The following is a 16,758-nucleotide window of genomic DNA, read 5'->3' on the forward strand; positions in this document are numbered from 1 at the left end:
CTTCAACATTGGAAGCAATTTAGCCATAATAATGTCAGTCAAATCAAATCATAATAACCCTAATCATGATACTATCAATATAAAATAAAATAATTAACTAAATTGATTAAGTACTCACATTCCGCGCGCTTCTTTAAATTGCTACATCATGAATTAATTGTTAGTAACTTCAAAGAATAATAAATCAAAATTGAAATTAAATTAAATAAAATTAGAGTTAACACTAGTAGAAAATCTTAAATGAGCACCGCAAAATGCGCACCGTGTTTTAAAAATAGTCAGAATTGAGGGAAAGAGTAATCGCACCAGTTTGGTTTGAACCGGTGCGAATGCTAATGTAAAAAAAAACAAAAAAAAAACAAAAAAAATATCGGCCTTTATTATCTTCTTTCTTCTCTTTTTGTCTTTTCCTCGATCTCTCCTCCTCTCTCATCTGCCTCTCTCTCATCTACAACAACAGAGCCTCAAACTCCTTCTCTCTCCTTCGATCTCCTTCTCCATAACCGCCGCTTTCCCTTTCCTTTTCTCTCTCCTTCGATCTCCTTCTCCATAACTGCACCGCAAGCAACCTCACAAGGTTTATCCCTCTTTTTTTTTGTTAATTTTGTATAATTTGGGTTAGGGTTTTGATTTCGTTGAGTTTTTGGGTTTTTGATTTTGGATTTTGTGATTTGGTTGTTGTGTTTGAGTTTGAATTTGTATGTGATGTTTGATTTTAAGTTTGATTTTGTCCCTCTTGTTCGATGATTATTGTAATTTTTTGATTCCCAAAAACCCCCGTTTTGATTTTTCTTGTAATTTTGATATCTAGGTGTTTTCACTTAGTTTAGATTATGGGTTTAATTGGGTTTTAGTAGCTTTAGCAGACTTGATAGTAAGTTCTGGGGTTTGGAATCAGATTCCACAACTCAGTTTTATTGCGATTGATCTAGGGTTTTGTTAACTTATTTCAATAATTGCGATTGATCTAGGATTTTGTGAATTTGAGCTTTTAGAATTGTGAATATACATAAAACGGAATGAAGGTATACGGAGTATATGAATTGTGAGTATTTTTGAGTATTTGATACTTGAATTTTGAAATTTTAGTAGTTTGATTTATGGATGTATTGTGAATATTGTATTGGTTATCATTTAATTTGATTTTGTGGGTATATATTTGTTTATGTATATTTTCACTGATTTCTTGATTATGGACTTTATGGTATGGGTATATTTTGATCCCATTATAAAGTATAAAAACAACACACAGAAGAGGCATCCGCGCACAGGTCACACAACTCCATTGTGATGAGTTATGTATGCACATCTAAGTTTTATGCTTACAACACTTTGCTCATTTTTTATGACATAATGATACATTGAAGCATTTTTTTTCTCCTATTGTCAATGTCTTGTTATCTCTAGGACCTAAGGGCAGAAATTTTCTATACATATTATTATGGCATTGACTTTAGTCTAATCCTAGTGTTGTTACACAGAAATGTAGGGTTTCGTAGTGACCCGACACTACGCGGAAGGAAACCCACCAAGACCCGCCCCTTAATTAAAGCAATTAACAAGCATAATAAACTTAATCAAACAAGATTAAGAACAAGAATTATACCTTTGACGCGTGCTTCGCTCCCAAAGAGCTCTTACTTCAAAATCCCGAAAATACGAGATCTCCGATGGATCGTACCCTCGACCCGACCCAAACGTCCTAAGTCTTGAAGGTTAGTCAAGACCCGGACAAAATAACTATGAGTTTTACGAATCAAAGGTTTACTCTTTCTTAGAGTTGCCTTTTTAATTCCACTCAAGGTTGTTCATTTCCCAATACCCAAGCTTGGTATTTATAGGGAAATGAACCCTTGAACTTCATTCCCCAACCAATGTGGGAGAATGAATAATTTTGCTAATTAATTTATTTCTAAAATAAATTAACAAATAAATCCAATCATAATATGTCAAAGGGAGAGAGAAGGTTAGGTGAGGACCATGGAGGGGTGGGGGGGACCATTGCCTTGCTCCCCAAGGCTTTCCCAAAGCCTTGGTCCCCACCCTCACAAAACTGCCTCACATAAAAAGGGTGTTGGGCTGGTGCCAGCTAGCACGCCAGCTAGCATGTGCCAGCCAGCCCAGCCCACCAGCAGCCTTCGCATCCCAGCCAGGCAGTGCTGCTTGGTGCTGGGCGATGCTTGGTGCTGGTGCGTGCTAGTGCTAGGCGCCGGTGCTGCCTTAGGCATCCCACGCACTACACGCATCCACGCTTCACCCTTCGCACAAGCTCGCACACCCAGCATGCGTGCTGCTAGCGAGCCACGCATGCTGGCCCCTTTTGCCTCACACACCACGCACACACCTTCGCAGCATCTCTTGCACACGCACGCCCACGCATCACACAGCAGCCTTGGTGCGTGGTGATGCTGGGTTGTTGTGCGTGGCCTAGCACTATGCTGGCGCCCAGGCCCTCGCATATGCATGGTGCGATGCTTGGTGCTGCCATGCGAAGGCTAGCACACAAGCCAGCACACATGCTGCGCCAATGTCAGGCAGGCACCCATGCTAGCACTTGGTGCCTGCGATGGTGTTGCCATGCCAGGCACGCACGCACGCAGCACCCAGTGCTTGGGATGGTGCGCCTGGTGCCTGCGATGGGTTGCTAGGTGCGCCTGGTGCGCCTACTTCTTGCGATAGGCTGCCAGGCCGCGCCTAGGCTGCGATAGTGCCTAGCACACCATGGTGCGCCTAGGCTTGCGATAAGCTAGCCTAGCCTAGCTACGGCTACGCTCATACTTGTTGCTTGTGATTTTGCGACGTTCTGTCTCGACGCCCTAGGCTCGATTTCCGACGTCTGTATTCGTAAATATCTGCTGACTCATTAAATCCTTTCGGATTAATTCGTCGTCTCGGACCGGTGATTCGATTGGGTTCGACCCGAAGGGTTCAGATAAGATTAAGCTGTAACATCAATTGCACATTGATATTACTGATTGGAAGCGGCCTCCACCTAGGCATTCCGATCACTTGACCTTACTGAAGAATTAGCTCCGTAATAATTCTGAACCCTCTATCAGAAGAATACACTTGTTGGAAGGACACCATTCCTTTCAAGAAACACCCATACCTATTGTAGATGTATCTGTATGATTGCTTGGATTTAAGCTACATGAATTTGTCATGTTGTTTTATTGTTTGGATTATGCAATTTTATTAAAAAGAGAAAACAGACGGACCCATTCAGATAAGGGAACGGTGAGGAATTGCTGGCTCCTTTCTTAACCATATTTCTTGAATCGACCAAGTAAATAGCAACAACACTATATAGTTGTATTACATTTATGCTTCTGACATTATTATCAACATGCATTGCAGAGCTTTGTGCTATAATGTATCACATATGTTATGCGACCTTCCATGAGGTTTAGTTAGGCCACATTGTCAATTGTATATTTTGACTGATAATGTGATTAATCGCTTGATTTTGGTTCTAGAGTGTTTAAAATGATGCATTTGCTATCTTTTTTCTTTTTCTGCTTTTGCTTTGTTGCTCATATTGATGTTGGACTTGTTTGTTTGGGCTGAGAAATGAGATTCATGTGACTTTTTTTTTTTTTACCAGCTCTTACCTTGTTCATTGGTAGTTATTAGTCTTGTGTAACTACCAATTCAAGGGATATATGCAACTGATGGATTACTTAATAGACAGAGAACTGGTGTAGAAGAACTACCTAGTGCCATGTAGCCAATAGCGCCTTTGAATGCTGACACTGTGGTACTGTTGAGACCAGTGGGAAGATGAACACCCAGCATTCAAGCAGCTCCAAAATCGCTGACATGAGCTTCCCAATCTTTGTCCAAGAGAATATTTGAAGGCTTCAAGTCACAGTGAATTATGGGAATGTCGTAACCTAAATGCAAGTAAGCCAATCCTTTAGCTATCGAGATACACACATCAATTCTCTTTGATAAAGTCCAATTTGAGAGGTTTGTTAAGGATCATGAATGATCTGTTCTAAATTTCCATTTTCCTTCCTATACAATGTTGTTAGATATCATTGCTTTAATTTTATTTTTTTTTATTTATTTTTGTATAACCACAGCAACATTCTCCTACAGGACCCCTTAATATAACCAACCCATAACACCCCAAAAATTCTTGCATGTACCCATGTGTATTTAGTATAACGTGCACCCACAGATGTATCTAGTATTAGTTGAGGTTAGTTACTCAATTTTATTGTTTAGATTTTCTGATTGATGATTTTCTTTGACACGAATTTGACAATATTGAAGTTCCTGCTTATGGACTATAGCTAGTTAAGGCCAAGAATTTTTGCTAAATAGCTAGCTAATTTCTCTTTTATGATACAATATCTTCCTTTTATTTTTCTGTAAAAGTCACCTACATTCATAAACTGTATAGTCTTTGCTGAATAAGTGCTTTCTGATGTAAATAATAGAATACATTAAATGTGTTGTTGGAATACTCCTTTGCTTCTATTTCTGTTTCTATTGTGGTAAGTATTTGATGAGGTCAATGCAAAGTGTCAAGAACTCTTGTTATAATGCTGTAGCAAGAAACAATATATGGTAAATTCATGTTGTATATTATGGACTCATACAGAACACTAAGAGGGACTGGATCCTCTACAACAACCTATTCCCCTGACTATGTTGCTAGAAATTTATGCATTATTCAAACAATGCTAATTTTTTAAACTTGAATGCTTCATATTAAGAAAAATAAGGTTGGAGTTTGTTTTGGGTTAGAAACTGAAATTCTTTGATTATAAAAAATGAGATTGATGTTTTGTTTCATTCTACTCTTTTACTAATTACTCTAATTGGTGGATTGTGAAATATTTTTTAGTGTAGACCAGGTCAGGGTTGCAGACATTTTATTTTGGACAGGGTAATTGGGTTGAGCATACAATCAAGCATGCAAAGATGCTTTTAATATGAGTAGCAGTAGAGTAGAGTAGAGAAGATAGATGTTCGTCTGAAGGCAAAACCCGGGTTATGTAACATTCTGAAATTAGTAATTCAGAATTCATACTAGTGAGTTGCGTGTATTAGTATATTAGATTCTTACATTCAATTGTGTAAAGAGTAGAGCAGATTAATATAAACCTCTGGAATTCTATTAACCTACTAGTGTTATATATATGTTAGTGTTTTTATATCAATTTAAGTGAAAAAAATGAAAAAAAAAAAATTAATTTTTTTATTTTTTTTGGGAATTAAGGCCACCGGTTTCGGTTTTGAACTGGTGCCAAAAGTTTTTATTTTATTATTTTTCTGGGCCATTATTCACACCGTTTTTGGAACAGAACTAGTGCTAATAACACGTTATTAGCACCGCTTCTGAACCGGTGCTAAAGTTTTTTTTTGGCATCCCTTAAATCTACACCAGTTCAAAACCGGTGCTATATGGGGGTTTTGAACCGGTGCCCTTTTATATTTTTCTACTAGTGTGATTTGGTACAAACCCTCAATTGGTTCTATCTTTCACGCCTTGGTTTAAGTATGGAACTTTGGGTGTTGTACGGACTCCGGAGAGTGCTTAAGGGATGTATTGTTGAAGGATAGGGAAGGCTAGTGTTTAGGCTAGAGCATAAGAGAGAGAAGAGAGAATGATTTGGTGCCCCGAAACTGATGAAATCAGCATCGTATTTATAGAGAAAATATGAGGGTGAAGCACGACACCCAAGAATTTGAAATGCGCCACAGAGAAACCCTAGAAAATTGTCGTGACGCGGCAGGCTTTGCCGTGGCACAGCAGAGATTTGTCGTGTCACGACAACTTTTGCCGTGTCGCAGTAACTTTTTCCGTGTCGCGACATTTGTGTTTTATTAAATTACGTCCAAATTTATTTTTATATTTTACTTAAGCATTTAGTACGGGATAATTGTACGCCGTTTCAGCTATTCCGGGTTTCATTAGGTTTAGGGTTTACATATTTATTAATCGGGCTCAATTATTAGATAATATGAAATGGATTAGAAAGGGTTTGGGCTGAAATGTGGATTGGACTATGTTTAAATAAATGTTTGGACTGATGTGGAATAGCTAAATAAATGTGGATTGCTCAGTTAATTATGAATGTGGATTGCTCAGTTAAATAAATGTTTGGACTGATGTGGAATAGCTAAATAAATGTTTGGACTATGTTTAACTGAAATGTGTAATTATGAAAAGAGGAGATTGATCTAAGGTTTATGTGGATATTAGGCTAAAAATGGGTTTAGGTTATTAAATTGGCTAAAATGGCTTAGGAAATGAAAGTGGTATAGAAAAAAAGGACTATTCAAGTAATTCTTAGAACCATTATGCGAACCGGACCAAATTAGGAAATGAAGGTTGTTTCGTCATCGAGCTTTAATCGGGGAGACATTTTTACGTGAATCAGTCAACAAATCAGTCCAAACATTTATTTAAACATAGCCTGCAAATCAGCCTAATTGTGAATCATTCATAATTACAGCCCAAAACTGAGCAATTATGATATTCTTGCCTCATGATTTTTTATCCAAATCTTAGATGAATGGATATCCCTTGAAATAATCTTTTTAATGATATATCATAAGCCTAATTCTGAGATATAACGAAAAAGATATGAATAAAATACCAAACTCTATCCAAAACTGACATTGTCCCACTATTTCTTCCATATCTTTATCTGATTCTAATTGGATTTGAAATTAGACTTCCATAGCATTCCAAAGATATTTATTTATCTTATTCCGATTTCTAGATCAAAAGTTATGATAAAAACAAAACTATAAAACTGCTAAACTGTGCTATGCGTTTTCTAAAATCTATCTTCTTTTGAAGTTCTATCTTCACTCGATTTTAAGCCTATAAATACCTCCCTTATTTCTGTTTTTTGGGGAGGTGATTTAGAGATCCCGACATCTATATTTCATCCCCACATTTTCCAAAAGGCTTAGACGTAAAGTTTCGACGTACAATTTCTATTGTTTTTAGCTTTATTTCTAATTCTATTCAAGTAATTCCTAGTCCAAAACAAGATCTAAAACTTCTACCTTTTTTGACTAAGGTGTGAAGGTATAATCCCGAGGGTGAAATCAATTTTTCTAACTTTTTAATTTAATTCTTTCAATTTATATTTTTATTGAATTTACTAACGATTATTCATAATGTGGCAATTTAAAGGAGCTCGCGTAATCTGAGTAATTAATTAATTTAATTACTTATTTAATTTGTATTGCTAGTATTATGTTTAGGTTTATTATTATATTTTTGATGATTTGACTAACGATATTATGGTTAAATTGCTTCCAATATTATTGCTTTTTTTTAAAAAAAATATATATTATTGATCACCATATTGCATGTTTAAAGGGAATATGTAATTGAAAATCACGACTAATAAGATAATTTGGACAACCGCTTTAGGTTCCTTTTTAATCTTGTTGTTAATCAAAGTGATCACTAATATTTAGAATTAGGCGCATTAATATTCAACCAATTTTGCTTAATTTAGTTTAGATCAAATTGAATCTTTATTTGTATGCCTTTGAGATCGCAGGAAATACTTTTCACAATAAGAATCGAGTAGAGGCCAATATGGACAAATGTAACTCCATAACTCACTTTTCACCATCATCCTCGATCCTCATTTCGTGGTTCCGAACTATATGGAGTTAGTAATCTCATTGATTATGAATGGGGTGTAACCTTCATGGGTCAATCATTGTTGCCTATCGTTGTTCCTATTCCTGATTGCCTTAAATGATTTGTGAACGGTTTACAAGTTCCTTAAAAACTTGTTGGCGGCTCCCAACTTTCTTTGCCCCTAATTGTACAATGTCAATTCCCACTTCCTATGATTTCCAAGCATATTCACACATGATTAAGTAGGCACACTTCGATTGACGCCTAGACTTGAAAAAACAACGAATTTCCGTGTATTGGAATATTCGTCTATAACGATCAAGTTAGTGGCCGAAAATGAAAAGTCTAGAGAGAGAAAGTAAAGAGAAACGAGAGGAAACAACTTATTTTCTTGAATGCACAGGTCTTAATAACCCATTCCATCATAAATGATTGGGGGTAATTATAAAGGTTGGAATACGTGCCTTTTAGGGTTACGTACCTGTTAAGATAAATATTGTTCTTTACCAACAAGTTAAATACTATATCTTGTTCTAAAGTATTAGCTAGGGGGTTGCCCCTCGAGTTACCGGTTTCAAAGATTGATAACCTTTCTAACGTAAAACAAAACAATAAGGAAGCCTACTCAAAAGAAGTAAAACAAGTTAGATTGCTCAAAGAAACAAGTAGATAAACATATGACAAAAGATACAAATGCATTACATTAATTAAAGGATAGAGTCAGGCCTACAATTGTACAAGTTGAAGGAGAGGTTACCTCCATGATTATACAATTGGAAAAGACGAACGATCTTCAATACATGCTATGTGATAAACTACATTATCGCTTGGCTACTAAGCTAAGGGAAACTACAAAAGCTAAGAAGAAAGCTTAAAAGAACTGAAATTCTTGTTGTTGATTGATTTAATGATGTCCTCCTTTCGATCCTTGCACTTCTTTTTATAGGCAAAATGGAGCGGTTATGGCTAACTCCCATAATTGTTGTACGGTTATGCTTCTTGGCGCCAACACTTCTTTGAAAATTAAAATCATCCATTAGCCTCTTAATCTGGCCTTTATATTATTGGGCCTCTGTGTGATATCAGCCCAATTGTTGTTATGTTTATATCAAATTAGCCCAAAGACCTTTTACTAACTCTAAAAATCTCTTAAATTGGTCAAAGTTAAGAAAGTCAAACAAAAAGTCAAAAATCTGATTTTTGGGTGTAACAGTACCCTATAAAGGCGTACTCTGGCTTCCCAATACTTGATTAAAATGTGTCCTAAGTTTGCGCCGCTATGGCGCAATACTTGAGATTTGGGCTTTTCATGTAGCAATGTCACATTCATTCTTCTGGTACTTATGTTGCCACATGTTGTACCATGATTCGGTCTTTTGGGCATCGCTGAAGGACACTTGTCAGCTCCTAATTGGTCCATGTGGCAACATATCATTGGTCCACGTGATAAGTATGTGTATTTTTACGCTAAATAAGCTTCATATTGTTGTGATAGCAAATAACAGGTGGCTTTCTATAAAGTTTTGAGGTTGAAGACAAAGACACAAACCCGCTTGATTATTAATTTCGCGTAGCCATGGGTGATTACTAGGGAGAAATTGAGAAAGAATGGAGGAAGAAGATATGTTATAGGGTTATTTGTAAAAAGTCATGGGAAAATATTGGGAAAATATGAGGTTGGTTATTAAAAACATTGATAGTGCAATGGTCAATGTCATGTTAGATGAGTAACCTATATACTATAGCAAGTCATTTTATAAAAGGGTCCAATTTAGGAAGAGTTTGTTTAAAAGTGGGATTAAATTAAGTTAATCAAAAGGTCAGACTAATATGAGAAGGTTCATGAAAGGAGAGATTATTTTGTGAATTTTTCATTGATTTTTTATTGCCTAAATCGTGTTTTACAATAAAATTAAGGAGGAGTGCTTCGGATAAATTATAATATGGAAACCAACTATTCTTTCCTCCACCCCCTCTTCACTTATATAATAAAGATTTAAGTTTATTAAATTTCCTAAACCTACATATACTTAAAAAAAAAAAAAAAAGAAGGGAGTAGAACTTCTTGTATATTATCGTTGTTCTTTCTCCTTTATAATGAAGAAGCTCTCAAAACCCCTACTTGTGGACATAAGTCTAATTTCAAACAACATTATAAAACCTTGTGTTTTCTTCGTTATTTTTTTTATCGTCTCTCTCATTGCTATTTTTCATTGACTTGTTCCGCATTAATTAAACAGTGCATTACCTGATTTTTGACAAAATGAAAATGTATAATGTAATATATTATTGGATTAGTTAGGATATTTATTTTCGTAATTTGACTTTTTTCTTACAAATTTTTACTAATAAATAATTAAAGAAACTAATTGTTAAGGTTACATATCAATAAATATGCTGATCAAAATATTACTCCATCCGTTCCAGAATAACATACACGCTACACTTATTTTTGCTATTAATTTTGACTATAGTTTTTTTTATTTTTTTTGGTATGTATTAATATAATATAATAACAACATATTTTATCATAAACTATGTTGTTAAATAGGTATAAAGTTTCATAATATAACTTTTTTTTTTTTTTTAATAATTTTCATTATTATTTATTTATGTTAAACAAGGTCAACTGGTGTATTATCAAGTGTACAAATTTTAATTGTGTCACATATTCTGAAACAAAAGAATAGGAAAAACCAACCGTGAAAAAACTGATGGTAACTAACCGCCATGGCCCCAGGAGCTTATTACGAGTAATAACTTTATGAATCAATGAATGACAAAAAACACATTATTCTGGTTAACAACTTAAAGCAAATCCACACCTTATTAGCTGGTCAACAGCCTGGTCAATTTGTTGAAAAGAAACATTAAATATTAATCACACTTGTCTTCCATACTTGCTCCTACTCTGATGAGCAGACATTGAATTTCAGGCATTATTCCGCTGACCATTATTACTTTGCATTTTTTTAATTTTCTTTTCATATTTGCCGTGTTTTTTTTCAAAATTTCCTTTTAAGTTAAAATTTCTTTGGTCCACTAATTACTCCCTAGTTTACAATTTTACAACCTTAATTTGTACGGAAACACTTTGCAGACTCTTCTCCTCTCTCCCTTTTTATGTACAAAGAAATTGTACAGCTTTCATTCTCAATTCAAGCACTCAAAGTAAGTTCTATGATTTTGGTTTCATATATTGTTTGTGTAGTATTTAGAGTGTAAAGTTATGATTAGAAGGGCGATGATATAGACTAGATTTGATCTTAGGTATTACGTAACTAACTAAACTAGTTGACGACCCGAGATGAGTTATGTTGATGATGGATTGATGCTTTATGCCACATTGGATTGGGTTGTATTTTCAAATTTGGGGTTGTGTTGCTTTTATATGTGATAGTTTTGTTTTGGGGGGTTGGTTGCTTCAAATGATTGTTTGATATTTAACTCATATAGGAGTTTTAAGTTCTGGGGAATTCTGGTTAAAGCTATATCTTGTTTGAGATTGTTTTAGTAATAAAAAAGGTGAACTAAAATGCAGATTCTTCGGTTGTGCAGAAATTTGAGGGGTTTAGTATTATTTAGAGCTAGATTCTTCAAGTTGTGCAGAATTTGAGGGGTTCAAATTATTTAGAGCAAGATTCGTCAAGTTTTGCTGAATTTTTGAGGGGTTTAAATTATTTAGAGCTAAATTTTTCAAGTTTTGCAGAAATTTTGAGTGGTTTAAATTATTTAGAGCTAGATTTTTTAAGTTTTGCAGAAACTTTGAGGGGTTTAAATTATTTAAAGCTAGATTTTTCAAGTTTTGCAGAAATTTTGAGGGGTTAAAATTATTTTGAGCCATCTCATTCAATTCTAAATTACTTGTTATTATGAGGGGTTTAAATAATTTTGACCTATCTAGTTTCATCTAAATTACATGTATAGATTTGTGTAGTTTGCTATATGATGAATTTTTGTAGTTTGTAATATGATTAATATGTGTACAATGTAGAAGATTGAGAAGGGAATTTGTTAGTCCAATTTGTTTTTTTGAATTAGTTGAGAAAGTAAGGTTCTTAGATTCAATTTTAGGGATTCTGGTTTTCATATACGACTTGTTCATTTCTAAGTGTGCTTAAGTAGTAATTTGAATTGCTTATTAAGTGCACCAAACTTCAGGTTCTAATTTTTCAAGCTTAGGAACTTTGGTCTACGCTTGTGTCTTGTTGGCTGTTCTGTGTGTTTAACGGTTTAAGGCAGCAGTTTGAATGATTTTTCTTCTAGGTATTATGCGCAGTTTAATGCAAATGTCTGCTGGGAACTGATGTTTTTTGAGAACTCACCTCACCCTAGTGTCACGCATGGCTTAAACATTGATAAAAGTTATTTGCAGGCATATGAACGTGATAACTATGTACAATATTCATATAAGACCACCTACTATTTTCATGAATCATTGACGCTGAATCTTGATATCTTCCAAAACTGTCATTATTGCTTTTTTAGCATAGCAATCTAGTTAAACTTGGCAATGAATTTTAATCAAATTTTATATTGATTATACATCTGTACTGTTATTTACTCCGTATTTATTATTTTCCAGCTTGTGGTATTAATTAATGTTTGAGCAAAATTCTATTTTGCAGGTGTTTTGGTGGTTACATAGTATGCCTTGTTTCCCTTGCTCGTTTGGTAAAAGAGTCGAGTCTGCTGTCAGAACTCCTGCTGCTGCTGATGAAGGTAAACGCTTAAGAATAGTCATAGCATGTAATTGTTACAATTATGTATCTTTTTTTCCAATATATGCTTTTTACGTAAGTTCGTGAGGTGCTTCTAAATCCACTTTGATTTTAAAGAAGTTTCGTAAAATAGTAGAGATACTACAAATACTATACTATTATGTAGGATGTCTATGTTCTGTGAGTCGAAACATATTGAAATCCATGGTTACCAAGATTAGTAACTGCACTTGTTTTCGGATTTCTGATTGATTTGTTTTATGGCAGAATTTGCAGGAGTTCAGAATGTAAAGCTGTACAGCTACAAAGAACTTAAAGTTGCTACTGATGACTTCTGTATAACCAACAAAATTGGAGAAGGTGGTTTTGGGTCTGTGTATAAGGTGACAACTATTATGCTATCACATTATCAGCAAAATAATTTTTATGAATGCATAGAGAAATTTTTAATCGACATCTTTGAAGTCAAATCAATGTAAAATATATATTCTGTTTGCAGGGAAAGCTTAAACATGGAAAGGTTGCTGCCATCAAAGTTCTGTCGGCTGAATCGCAGCAAGGGGTTCGTGAGTTTTTGACTGAGATAAAGGTGATCTCAGACATACAGCATGAAAACTTGGTCAAGTTGTATGGCTGTTGTGTGGAGGGGAGCCATAGAATACTCGTTTACAACTTTCTTGAAAACAACAGCCTTGCGCAGACTCTATTAGGTAACTTTTACACATTTTGTCCATATTAGTAATTAGTAACCTCATCATATTCATATAGGGTACTTTTCCTAACGACAGATTCTAAAAGGGTGTGTTTGCAATGATTTAATGCATATATTTTCTGGAAATTTCTTAGTCTGTTACTAATTTTAAGTGTGCAAGTATCTCAAGGGTAATAACTTAAGCTTTGTAATCATAGGCAGGGGAAACTGTAGCATTAAGTTTACTTGGAGAATACGTTGGAATATCTGCGTAGGAATAGCTCGTGGGCTTGCTTTTCTTCACGAAGAAGTACGTCCACATATAGTGCATAGAGACATCAAGGCAAGCAATATCTTGCTGGACAAAGACCTCACTCCCAAAATTTCAGATTTTGGTCTTGCGAGGCTTATGCCACCCAATGCCAGTCATGTTAGTACACGGGTTGCTGGCACATTGTAAGTGAGAACTTATTCTTTTTTTGATCTTATTCTTCATTAAATTCCTTGAACTCAGAATGGATAATATGAAGCAAATTAGGTTTTCAATTTTTAATACGTTGTAATTGATCATATGTTCCTATTTTACGCCAAATGCATGGTCTGATTAGGTAAAAAGATCAAGATATTCCTGCCCTCTGTTCTGCCAGAACTGGTGTTTTTTCTGTGCTCCTAAATTCTTTGTTCTTAGTGCTCAATTTTCTATAAATACTGAAGTAATATAGGACGTAGTGAAGTACCATATCAGAAATTGCCGCTGCACTTTTGGTCCTGCGCTCTTTCCTTTCAATGAATTTCTAACAATACAAGAACATAATCTTCCATTTATATACACCAAATCAGGCATAAACCCCTAGTTTGTTTAGGTTATTATCCATTTGCCTCTTGTTTCCCTAGATTGTTTAAGTTGCTTTATAAGAAAAAAAGGTGGAAGCGCATGCATCGACATTGACCCTATTTTCTCAACAATCCCTATCAATATTAATTCTCTCCCAAAACTTGTCAATTCTTCATGATTTCTACGTTGTGGACTCTAGTTTTAAGCAGTCTCTTTTGCAATGGGATTGAAGTTCTTGTGAGATCAGCAGACCAGGGTGACCTTTTTTTTTTTCTTTTTTAGTGGTGAGTTCTTATTTCTTTGGGAGGTATTTTTAAACAATTTCTCTCAATTAGTTTTCAGATGATCTCACCCAAGATTTTCTTATACTTTTATTCAAGCAAACAACTAAAGAAACTGTATGTTTAATATTCAACTTACTACACCACATTCATCAACTGTCATCTTTTCATGTATTAGTGCTTTTATCATGCAGTGAGAGTTTTATATATTTATTTTATTAAATCAATTTATTTATAAAAATAACTCCGTGTTGACATACTCCATAATGTCTTTTATAGATGTGTATTATTTAGCTCTCCTCTACATTCTGTGATTCTTTCTTCTTCTTCTCCAGAGGCTATCTGGCTCCAGAATATGCAGTAAGGGGGCAACTGACTCGAAAAGCAGATATATATAGTTTTGGTGTTCTCCTGGTGGAAATTGTAAGTGGCAGATGTAACACGAACATGAGATTGCCAGATGGAGACAGATATCTTCTGGAGCGGGTAAGAGCTTAGTCAACAGTAGATGTAACTGCTGTGAGAAAATAATGTTGGAAATGAATATTCATAATTTCATGTGTCTTGGTCACTTTGTTTAATATCTTCTCGAAAGCTGCTTAATTAACCTAGCCTATGATAGGTTATTCGATTCTGAGATCTACAGAATGTCAACATGAACTGTTACGTGCATTACTAGATAGGAGTAGGATCTTGGTAATTATTGAAACTGTTCAATGCATTGTTGGAATGGAAGTTCAACGAGTAAAAATCTTTTTCTGTTTACAATTACTACGAAAAAAGGTTGTATGAATACGGAGTATATGTTGCTCATATTGTGATATCTGGTTGAAGATAATGTTTTTGTGTTCATACTCAATTATGTTGAAAGTCACAACTGCTCAATTTCAGCCTTAATTCATTGTGGATTAAATCAAGTAGATCTCTTACTTCTCTTGTAATTCCTCTGCTTTTCATTTCATGGGTTAATGGGGTGGCAAGGATTCTATGTATTTTTAATGGAGATGTGTCCATTAGTAATGATTGGTCCGACTTTCCCATTTCCCACCACCAGACCTTAGCGTACAATCTGGGCTGTTTCCCTCTCGACTTTGGATCATAACACCCAAAAAGTCTGTCTGTATCACTTCTCTGCATTGGCAGATTGACAGGCATATGGACGTTGACCAAGCTAAATGAAAAAGATCAATCCCTACATCTCCGTGTAATTGACTAGCTTCTAAATGGGGCATATAAAGGAAAAGTGAAGTAGAGTGACATTGGATATAGGAGGCAATTCGTATTAACTAGCCACATCATTTATGAATTCTTTGTGTTGTGAAACTTTCTATTAATCACATTTGTTGTCATAGATATGGGAATACTATCAGCGGAAAGAGCTTGTAGAACTGGTGGATGAATCATTAGAAGGGCACTATGATGTAGAGGAGGCTTGCAGGTTCCTCAAGATAGGCCTGCTTTGCACCCAAGATGCTCCCAAGCTTCGACCAGCCATGTCAACTGTGGTGAAAATGCTAACAGGTGAAAAGTGCATCGCTGAAATGAAGATAACAGCACCAGGATTGCTCTCTGATCTCTCTGAAGTTACAATCCGAAATACCCACGACAACACTGATACCAGAACTACGTCTGTTGACAAAGCTTTATATTCCAGCTCAGACAGCATGAACAATTCAACCTTTTCATCCGGAGCTTCAACTAGTGCCACATTGACATTCACAGCAGTTAAAGAAAGAAGTCTGTAGAATTCTGGATTGAATCTTTCTGAGATTCCATGTCAATTTACTTAAATTTGAAAGAATCGAAAATCAAACAGGTGCACATAGATAAGATTAGTTCATGTTTTTAGTAAACCGATGATGAAAAGCAATGGACATGTTTAAAGCTCAGGGAGCTCTTGTACAGCCAAAATATTGCAACTAAGATATGATAAGGTCAATATTTTTCACTATAATCATGTAGCAAAAAGGATTTTATTTTATTTTTTTATTTTATTTTTATTTTTTTATTTTAATTTTAATTTTTATTTTAAATTTAATTTTTGTTGCTTCAAAGTATTACCTTGTGGATTCTACTTCAAACTATCTTATCTGAATTTTTTTCAAAAGTTGAAACTAGGTCGTTAACTAACTTACCCATGTCAACTAAATTTATGATCAAACCTACACCTAGTATAGGGGTAAGTCCAAGTCGATCCTCGAAGAATGGGTGGAAGGTTACTATAGTTTCGTGTCAAGCTACCTCGAAGCAATGATAAAGAGTGAAGTGTGAACTAAACCAGTCAAACAAACAAGAAATCGAGAAAGAATGAATCACAAAGATGCTAGGGCTTAGGTTCCACATATAATAATCAAGATAGAGGTGCCGAATTAGGTGTAAATCGAAGCAATGAGTGTTGCAAGGACTAATGATATTTGCAATTAAGGAGTTCAAAAGGCTATCTAGACTAATTGTCAAGCTAGCTTTCCACTATAAAAAAAGAAATTAGTAGATTCACAATTCAAACAAATTGAAAATTGACAATCTCAAATTAAGTGGTCATGTCATCAAGATCAACAATGCATTTAAGTTTAGCAATCTAGGTTGATCAATCCTATCAAACTAAA

At 35.0% G+C, this 16,758-nt stretch overlaps 1 protein-coding gene across 1 annotated transcript; it reads left to right on the plus strand.

Moving 5' to 3' along the window:
* The first annotated feature begins 10,436 nt into the window (after positions 1 to 10,436).
* LOC110686510 (cold-responsive protein kinase 1-like) lies at positions 10,437 to 16,103 on the plus strand. The gene is made up of 7 exons (XM_021863130.1): positions 10,437 to 10,795; positions 12,253 to 12,346; positions 12,613 to 12,728; positions 12,845 to 13,055; positions 13,255 to 13,492; positions 14,488 to 14,638; positions 15,505 to 16,103. Exons 1-7 carry the CDS (start codon positions 10,748 to 10,750, stop codon positions 15,895 to 15,897), a joined length of 1,251 nt encoding a protein of 416 aa, XP_021718822.1. The 5' UTR covers positions 10,437 to 10,747; the 3' UTR covers positions 15,898 to 16,103.
* The last annotated feature ends 655 nt before the right edge of the window (positions 16,104 to 16,758 follow it).

This window comes from Chenopodium quinoa, unplaced genomic scaffold, assembly GCF_001683475.1.
Source record: "Chenopodium quinoa cultivar QQ74 unplaced genomic scaffold, ASM168347v1, whole genome shotgun sequence".
In the NCBI taxonomy this organism is placed as follows: Eukaryota; Viridiplantae; Streptophyta; class Magnoliopsida; order Caryophyllales; family Amaranthaceae; genus Chenopodium; species Chenopodium quinoa.